The 9,905-nt window shown below is 44.9% G+C and overlaps 1 protein-coding gene across 1 annotated transcript in view; it reads right to left on the reverse strand.

The window, feature by feature from the left end:
- OPRK1 (opioid receptor kappa 1) overlaps nucleotides 1–5,600 on the reverse strand; it is a 28,612-nt gene extending 23,012 nt beyond the window's left edge. Inside the window, exons 1-2 of the mRNA XM_046642306.1 lie at nucleotides 5,429–5,600; nucleotides 4,750–5,054 (exon numbers count right to left, since the gene is read on the reverse strand). Of these exons, the coding sequence (XP_046498262.1) occupies nucleotides 4,750–5,006 (257 nt within the window). The 5' untranslated portion in view covers nucleotides 5,007–5,054; nucleotides 5,429–5,600. The remainder of the gene's footprint in view (nucleotides 1–4,749; nucleotides 5,055–5,428) is intronic.
- Between the last annotated feature and the right edge of the window lie 4,305 nt (nucleotides 5,601–9,905).

Here is a 9,905-nt window from a genome sequence, read left to right on the forward strand (position 1 = left end):
CTCTTAACATGTTCATCTCCTACTGGCTCTGCTTTGCTGGTTGAATCCTGACTCATATGGAAAGTACACAAAAAGGACAGAAGAGAACTAAGAAGGCTCAGGATATGATCACTTAAGAAACATCAGAGGAAGAGGAATCAGTGAAGGAGACAGGAGAGAAACCCAGAGGAAGTGGAAGGAAGTCAAGGACAGAGTGCTATTGGAGAAAGCGAGGGACAAAAAATTGGTCAAATATGCAAAATCTCCACAGAAGTCAAGTAGCCAGCCTAAAACGAGCATCTGAAGTGTGAGTGTTATAGCTTTGGTAAAGCAGCCTCAGGGAGGGAACAGAAGTGCACTGGGCTAGGGAACAGGTGAAGAGAAGGACACTAAGAGGAGAGACTATTCCTCCAAGAAGCTCACCTACGGCAGACAGGAGAAGGAAGGGACGTTAGCTAAGGGAACTCAGAAAAATGGAAGGTTGGTGGATGTTGATTGTAAGACGACAGAGACGTGAGTATGCCCAGGTGCTTAAGGGACACAAGCAGTGCAGAGGGAGAGCTTACAGGTAGGGCAGAAAGGAGATAGATACCGCAAAGACGTCAGGAAAGCAGGAGGCGATGAGATTCAAAACACAGAAGCAGGGATTTGCCCTGGATAGAAGGAAGGAAGCTCTTCAACTGAGATGGATTGGAACAAGGGGAGGGTGCCTGCCAAAGCACGCATGTAGGAGAAGGAGCACTCCCAGCAGCTGGACGCTAGTGTCACAGTGAACTACAGGGTAAGACGATTGCTGACCACGAGGCGAATATGGTCAGGTAGAGGGCTTCGGAATTAGTACTGATTACATTAAGGTTTTTTTTTTTTTTTTTTATGGGAAATGGGAAAAGAAATTGACTCTTTCTGGGAAACAGGAGAGAGACACAGAAAAACTAGGTAGAATTGGTGTCAGATACACTTGAAGGCAGTAACTTTGCCTTGACAAAGATAAAATTGATTTTATTCAGCAGCATTCAATTAGCTGGGTATAGGAACAAGGAAGATAGGTTACTGGCTTGATCCAGGGTTAAGCTTTGGTGGAAGACAGTGGCAGAAAGACAAGAAGGCAAGACAGTTGAGTGTATCGTCAACAGAGGCTGAAGTGATGGTTCCTGGAGTCTAGGCTAGGTAAGAAAAGAAGAGAGAGTCTGGGAGAAAATGAAGGACCGCCAGGTAAGAAGGTATCCAAATGTCTGCGGAAGTGATATAGTGGAAAATGAATAGCAGAGTGGATCAAAGCACAGGACCTGGGGTCAGGCTGCTGGGACCATCCTGGCCCCACAAGTTAACAAGGTATCACCTTAGTCAATTTGTTTACTCTTTCTTTGCCTTAGTTCCATCATCTGTTAAATGGGTATGTTAATATACCTATGGTCATGAAGATTAAATAAAATAATTCACAGGAAGTAGGCAGTTTTACTGGCCTGGCACATATTAAGTGTTCATTAAATTTTAATCATTTTTGCTAGGAGGAGAGACAGCCGTATGTGTGGGAATTTGTAACAAGAATGGCAGAAAGTGTGTTTAAGATGTCAGAGGTAGGACTGTCTGGAAACCTCTAGGGTGTGGGCATGTGTGGGCATCACAGCATTCATTGCAGGCGACCTGCGCAGGAGGAGGTGAAGAGAACAGGAGGTTAGGACCCTGAGTGTCACACCCACGGGCACATCCATGGTGTTAAGACCCAGGGACATGAATCAAGGGGCTGAGGTAAGAATTTCCCACCCAAGGACCACAAACCCCAAAGCCTGGAGAAAGGCAAGATTAGAGTGCTTAAATTTCAAGGTTTTCACAGTGAAAGGTTAATGGGCCCTAATATTCAGGAATTATGGCAGTTAGTATACGCTAAATCATGAAAACCCTTGAAACTTTAAGTATCTTCAGAAGATATGGGCAGCAGTCCAGGTGCCCAAGGTAGGAAAAGCTACTTGTAAGGCAGGTTTAAAGAGTCAAAGCTTTTCCCACAATTCTCACTTTCTCCCCAAGTCTGAGCTGGCCATCCTATACCCACACCTGCCCCACCATCCAAACATCTAAATTCCATCTCCAGAATGATGTCCTAAATGACTGAACCACGTACACCAGGATCCTTTTGATGTATAATATTTTAAAAATAGGATTCTTCTCAAAAGTGACCCTCATTTTTTAAGCAATGTTGCTCAGCCCTCAACATCAATTATGATAGCTGCATTTGAATTCCACACTCTGGGTCTGCTCTCAGTTCCAGTGAGCATACCATAGCCCTCTTGATGCCACCCTCTCTCGAATCTTCAGTCCTTTCTTCTCCTGAGTGAAATAAACCCAAAGCTATCCACCTCTCTTCTGAGGTTTTATTTCTCAATTCTTTGACCATCTATAAGTCTGAACAAACACTAAACACTCCTTAATCCTTTTAGCGATAGTTTTAAGTGAACTATTGTTTTAGTAGGTTAGCATTTCAAGATGACAGTATAATTCTTCACTTTTCATTTATTATCAAAGTTAATCTCCAAGTAGTTGAGAAGAGGGCGGGAGGATGGATGCTGCTGCAATGTGAACTAACTTCTTTTGGTTTTTTGAGCTGAATTCATCCCCTGCTAACAAATTTTAGTCCTGGATATCTTTAGTCCTAGACAATTATGATATATATATTTATATTTAAATTGTCACATATATTTATATTTAATTTACATTTCTTTAAATTTATCACTAAAAGTCCTAGTTAATTTACAATGATTCCATTTTTTTCTTTTCTTTTTTTTTTTCGGTGAGGAAGATTGGCCCTGAGCACTAACATCTGTTGCCAATCTTCCTGGTTTTTTTCCTCCCCAAAGCCCCAGCACATGATTTTATATCCTAGTTGTAAGCCATTCTAGTTCTTCTATGTCAGATGCCACCAGAGCATGGCTTGATGAGCGGTGTGTAGGTCTGCACTCCGGATCCAAACCAGTGAACCTGGGCCAGACGTGAAGCATGCGAACTTAACTGCCAGGCCATGGGGCCAGCCCTTACAATGATTCTTGTTTCCTTCTAACACATCTAATGTTCCCCATGGAGTTGTCTTTGCACATATTTTAGGATTCTTCATTCTTTTAAATCCTTGTCTGTAGTGCTGTATAAAAATTTATAAGAAGCTCTTCTCAAACCCAAAACTTCAGGTGTTCATTCAAATGACAGTAAGATGTATCTGTTTTACTCAAGCATTTAAATTTGATATGAGTAGGAACAGAGTTTTTTTTTCTTGACGTCCTCCTTTTGTGTAACAATGTTTCATTACAAAATGGCCTATGTACCAAAGATCTCCTAAAAACCTTAATTATAATTTAGACCACAGCTGTCTTTTCTTTTCCTTTGGTTACCATAATCTTCTCTCTAATGGAGAGCAGCCCTGAAATTACTAATGACTTGAAAAAATTTGCCTTTAAAACATTCCCCTCTTCTGTAGCCTTTACTCATCACTGATAGAATTCCTGTAAAATGCAATAAGCAATTATGGAAACCAAGGGTATCAAGCTACAAACACGAATGGGAGGTGAAATAAGCTTTATAATATGTATTCGGAGGTTTAAATGATTGTTTTCAGTTCCAGAGCACAGATAAAGATGAAAGACCTGACATTCCCAAGACAAACAAAAAGGAATAAATGGGCATTTTTATGATGATGATTTCCCAAGAGAAAGAGTCATGCTACTGTAGATATTGTTCTCTAAGTTCATCATAAATAAAGAGTCTATTTCAAAACTAAAGTCAGGATTTAAAAAAGAGAGAGAAATTAGTTCTTCATCCTTTCAATGCTCCTAAACAGAATGACTGCATCCTTTATTTCACAGGGACTTCTTAAAGGAAGGTAAGCTTTTTATTCACTCTCAGAGGTCTATTTCCAAAGCATCAAGTCTCCCAGAAGGTGAAACACATATGTCTCAAAGGGCATCCAGAAAAAGCCTTGGGATTTTTTTTCTTTTCTTGTTTTCTTTGTGGAAAGAGGCCAAAATAAGAATCACTTCACTTACTAGAAAATTAGCGTGTATGTGGATATTTGGATATTTATTATTGGAAGTTGACTTCAATGTAATTCCACAAAAGAACAATAAAATAAAACCTGCAGTTTCTCACGGTGGAAAGTAAAAAGCAAAGCAATTTTGAAAATCTCCATAACCCATACTTTACAGGATAAATATTGGAGGACTTATTTACAAAAGTCACTGATATTCTAAACAAATAAATGGAATTTCAGTACTAAAAAGGCTCATGTATAGATACCAACAATCCTAAACAGTATAATAGCTTTTGCTTCATAAACCATAACAGTGATCTTATGAGTCACAGAAAATTCTGAATTATCTTCAGTGCTTTCGTTGGGCCTAAATTTTATCTTAAGAAAGATTTGCAAAGGGCAAAACAAAGTGCTCAAACTGGCGCAGGCAACCAGGCAAAGGGCCAGGCAGAAGGACAGTTTCCTTACCAGGAGATACTGACCTTGTTCCACACCCTAGCACTTTCCCGGTCCACGCAGTTTTCAGTGGCCTCTGGCCGCTCGCATTCCCCCTGTGTGAATCTCTCAGTCCCGCACCAAAAACTCTCCCAGGAAATCCTTCACTTCTTCTAAGATACCACCCTCTCAGAAGCTCTGGAGCCCTGTACGACGGAATAGAGTCCCCCCCATCTGGCTGGCGCCCCACCGTCCATCCTGGTGGCCGGGCTCGACCCTCCCTCCCGGCTCTGGCCACTGCGGCGCCCGGACCCCGCGCTCACCGGATGATCACGAACATGACCAGAGAGTTGCCCACTAAGCCCACGACGAACACCACGGAGTAGACCGCCGTGATGATGACCGGGATGGCCGGGGAGATGTGCGCGGGCTCCAGAGGCGCGTCCTCGGAGCCCGCGCTGCTGTTGCCGTCCGGCTCGGCCCAGCCCGGGAACCAGCCGCTGTCGTTGGGGAGCAGGCAGGTGCTCGGGGCGCAGGTGGGGCCCGGCTCCCCGCGGAAGATCTGAACCGGCGACTCCATGGTCGGGCGGCTGCAGCTAGAGGGCGAGGAGAGGCGGCACCTGCAGGGCTGCGGGAGCGAAGGAACTGGCTGGACCCGAGAGGCAAACTTTGCCCACGCCCAGGCCAGTGTGCGGAGGCCTGCGGCGCTGGGATCCCAGGCCTCGCTAATGCCCACCCTGGCCATAGGTACCCGGGAGCGGGACAGGGAAGACGGACCTCTCGCTGCCACCCTGGCCAGCAGACGCACCGCTGGGTGCCGCGTGGGGCGGAGAGCGCTTGCTCCTTTTCCCAGGCTCCTGAGACGCCACTCTCCCTTTCCTAGGCATGGTCCCCTGGTGGAACTGTCCCCAGACTGCCGCTCTGAGCCACACAGGGACAAGAGACTCCTCGAGCACAGAGCCCTCGCTCCCAAAGACTGCTCCTCGAAAGCCCAAAGCTCACCTCTGGCTCCCGGAGACGCGCGGAGTAGTCCAAGGAGCGCCCTGGCGGGTGCTGAACACCGCGTTCCCGGGTGCCGCTCAGCCGGGGTGGCCGCTCTCCCGCAGCCCCGCGCCGCCGGCTCTCACACCTGGGCCGGCGCTCTGGCCGAGGGTGCCTTTTCAGCCGAGCGCCGTCCCCAGCGCTCAGCGCGCTGCTCCCACTTCTGGCCGCGATTCAGCCTGGCCGGACGGGACGCGGCCAGAGCCAGAGAGCCTCGGGCGGGCGGAGAGCCCCGTCGGCCCGCGCCGCCCCGCGCCGCGCCCCGCCCTCCGCCCTCCAAGGGCCCTCCGGCGGAGGCGGGGGCCGCCCGGCGCCGGGAACTTCCGAGGCGGTGCACAGCCTCCCTTTGACGGCCGGGCAGCCTCCCAAGCGGCCGAAGACAGGGAGCCTGTGCTTTTTAGACTTAGTAATAAGGAAGGGTGTGCCTATTCAGTGCTGTGCATCTGTATTATTTATGCATAACATGTCTAGAACTTGTAGGCATAATTCTCAAGACACATCTTTCAAGTGAGGAGAAAAATCGTAGTTTTGTTAATTTGAATGACCTATCTAAATAAATTAGCAAAATGATCCAACGAGAATAAGACCAGGTCATAAAATGCTAATGATTTAATATACATATATAGAATATTTCTGCTCATTCTTTTTCTTTCAGTCCCTTCTAACTGGAGCGACACGCAGAGTGCACCTTACAGGTATTACATGTCCTGCATGGTATCACCTGTGGAAAAACAAAAACTCTCTCCTTACACTCAGGTCTCGGTGTTGGTCCAAGTAGGTGAGGATCTCTTCTTTCTCTTAGAATAATCCCTACAGCCATCATGTTCTCTTCACTTCTCGCTCATCATAGCGCCTTCTCTATGATATCTCTGAGAACCTGAACCCCCACAGAGAAATTTAATCATCATCTCTTTGCATAGCTCTGCCTGTCCAAGGATTCTGTCAGATTCTGTTGGGTGAAAGAGGACCTCAGGCAAAGGGATCCACCCACGGGCAGTGAAGAAAAGGAAGGAAAGCACACGTGGGTTGGAGGAGGAGAGCCAGGACTCTGCCACTGAGGCGAAGATCCTGAAGGAGAGTGGCGAGGGGGCGGGACAATCGAGGTGGGGGCAGGGGATCCCCTTTCCCAATTGCGTATTGGAGGACAGATGCCAGGAGTCCAACCACCTGAATTTCCAGAGTGGATTCCTTATCTAAGGACTGACTGACTTTTTGAGACAAATATGGCTCCTCCACTGCTTTCCACAGCTCGCATCCATGCCCACCCCTCAGTACCATACCAGCTGATTCCATCCATCCACTGACAGCAAAAGAAGGCCCCTACCTCTTCCAAGATACTGTGACCCCCCAAAGAGTCTTACCAGAGCCTGGAAATGCACAAGTCTCTTCAGCAGTGATATGAAGAACAACAGGGAAGCTCCCTTTGCCCAACATTATCCCTCCAACTCTGTCTGGGCACCTTAGGAGTTTTGAAAATAAGTATCATCAAGTCTGATATTTCTTTTAAGTCTGATTGCAGACTTTCATTAGAAGATGACATCTGCTTTTACAAAACATCAGACCTGCTGGACCCTCCATGAGTATGAGAGCCCCTCTCTGTTAGGAGAATGGCAAAGGAATCTTCTCTAGATGTCTGGGGCTCACTTCCTGCAGGTGGGATCCCGGGCTACCACCCAACCAGCCCAGCAAGATGTTTTGTTTGAAGTTCACAAAAACTGAGCAGTATCCAAGTCAGAAATAAAGTGAAAACAGTATGTTAAAGGAAAGTACCTGGCAAGTGCAGAATTATTCATCTATCTATCTTTCTATTACCTACCTAAAGGTAGATAGATGAATGAACTCGCTTATCTATGAGTTCATGCACTGAAGATACAACTGTGCCTGTGCTACACACTTTTGAAAGGTGTTTACGGTATTTAGCCTCCTTTTGCACTCATCTACCACAATGGTTACCTTTTTATTTAGCACACATGTGGCTCATACAGCTGGTGATGTTAGAGTTGGGTTCAAACGTAGGTGTTTCTGGCTCTTGCCATAAGCTGATTGAACAGAACAATTTCCTGTAAGGGAACAAATGTAGAGCTGCTCTCCCCCAGAAGACAAAACAAATATAGGAGGGGGTATTTAGCAAGGACAAAAAAGAAGAAAGAAAAAGGTGTTGCTTGAAAAGATTGAGGTAAAGATTTAAAAAGGTAAAAATTTTAAAGAAGTTTCCAAGTTGGTACAATTCCAATAATTCAAACTCTTGCTCTGTCTTTCTCACATATCTACAGTGTGTGTGAAAGGTTTGCTGGGAAAATACTTCTGTAACAAAAGCAGAATGCAGAACTCAGCCGGGGATGTGTCAACTATAAGATGATTATTCTGATCATTGGTAAGAAATCTCTACTGATTGAGACAATCTTTTGAAGGCAAGAAATTACTAATTATGATAAAAGTAGTTTTGTTTTATCTGAGTATTCCTATTTTTTTTCTTTTTTACCAAATTAATGACCAAAATAAAGTGAAGCCAGAATGGGTAGAGCATTAAGGAGACTTCAGGTGGCTCTGGTTGCCAGGGGAACATGCCTGTGTCTCTGAAAACAGCCAGAGAAGCTGCTTATGTGGAGCCAGCTTGTCAGGGGTATGAGATTTTATCATAATATTGAAGAAAAGCCTATAAAATTGGAAGGAAAAATAAACTACTAAAGTGCTGTACTATTACACACTGATATAAAGCACATGTTGTTAAACTTACTAGCCCTTCATCTTTACCTGCCATTCTGCTCAATGCAGACACTATGCTTATAACTACAGGTAAGGCACTTTTAAAGTGAAAATGTGTTTCCAAGGATTTTTATTGGTTAATGCTACAAAGCATCTTGGGTGGTGAGTGCTTTGGCATTTCTGTCATATAGACCAGAAAACCCACCAGCAAATTGTGATCAACTCATTTTCTCAAGTCTCTAATGACAGACATAAATCTGCAACGAATATATAGCATAGGTGAAGAGAGCGGTTACATTCGCTTAAGACCCCAGGTGCAGCCAATGAAGCCTCAAGAAAACCAGAATGCAGCCAGCTCCAGATCACCTCACTCATCAGATATTGCTGAATGTCCCCAAGTGGCAAGTGAGAAGACAAGACTTGAGATTGCAACAATAAACAAGGTAAAGGCAATCCCTTGCCAAAGGAGATGTATAATCTGGTGTGAGTGACAGAATCTAAATTTTTTTAAAAACTTATGAATAGTTAATAATGAATACAGTTAACTCTGGTAAGTGTTATGTAGGAAAAGTGTTTAATAAAACAGAGTAGCAGGAAGCCAATTTAGCAAGCTTATGCACCATAAAAAATGGCTCCCCTTCTTCAAGACACTTCACTAATATCTGTCAACAAACTGCCATAATAAATATTCAAGTCCCCTTCATGTCTTTGGCATGAAGGCATCCTGTGAGCTATTGCAGGTACACAACCTGCACGTGTTTGTAGGGGCCTGAAGACCAGATGTCAGGGAAGCTTACTCAGTACAAAAGCATCAGGGAAGTACTTCCTGACCAAGTGACATTGGAGTTGACATTTAAAGACTGTATCATAGTTCTCCAGGTAAAGAGAAAGAAAGGGACCATTCTAGGCACGGAACAGTGTATATGAAGGACATGGATGGGCAGGAGTAGGCACATTCGTATAAGTGAGGGGAGACCAAGGTGCCTGAGCCTGGTGCCCAAGGGAAGTATGGACAAGATAAAATGGTAGTCAAGCCCTAGATCATGCTGAACCCTAACAAATAAATGTTGAATATTTGGGATTTCAACCCAAGAGTCAGTCAAGAGATTGAAGAATCTCAGGAAGGAGAGTGGAATGCTCAGACTTGGGATTTTGGAAACTACACTTATCTCTAATTTGTAGAATGTATTGGAGGGCACAAGAGAAGATGTGAGGAGTTCTATACTGAATCAGCATGATGAACCACTCTCACTAAAAGGCATTGTGGTAGGTTGCATGGCTCCATTATTATATAAATCAGGAGTAAAATGAGGACTCCCATCCTCGTGGAGCTGGGGCTTAAACCTGAAACTTCTTATACTGAAAACCTTGATTGAACTGAATCCACAGATTTGAAAATTCACTGCCAGATCCAAGCTAGGCACTAGGTTGGAGAGTGAGAGAAATTATGGCAACACAAAGCAATAAATGGCATTAAAGACGTATGGGCAGAATTAGTCCAAAGGAGTTCAGAATTATGTCTGGTAGTAGAGAAAAGGAGACGTCAAGGAAGGGATTGAAATTTGACCAAGACTTTACCAGGAAGAAAAGGCATGGAAGCACAGAAGCGAAGGCGGGAAAGTCTGACACATTGGGTTGCACCTGCAGTGTTATCAGCACTGATGGTGCTAAGGTGAGAGCTAGGTGGAGGACGGAGGGAGATGGAAGTGGAGGGTCAGAAGGTCGACTGGGC

Source organism: Equus quagga, chromosome 16, assembly GCF_021613505.1.
Source record: "Equus quagga isolate Etosha38 chromosome 16, UCLA_HA_Equagga_1.0, whole genome shotgun sequence".
Lineage (NCBI taxonomy): Eukaryota > Metazoa > Chordata > Mammalia > Perissodactyla > Equidae > Equus > Equus quagga.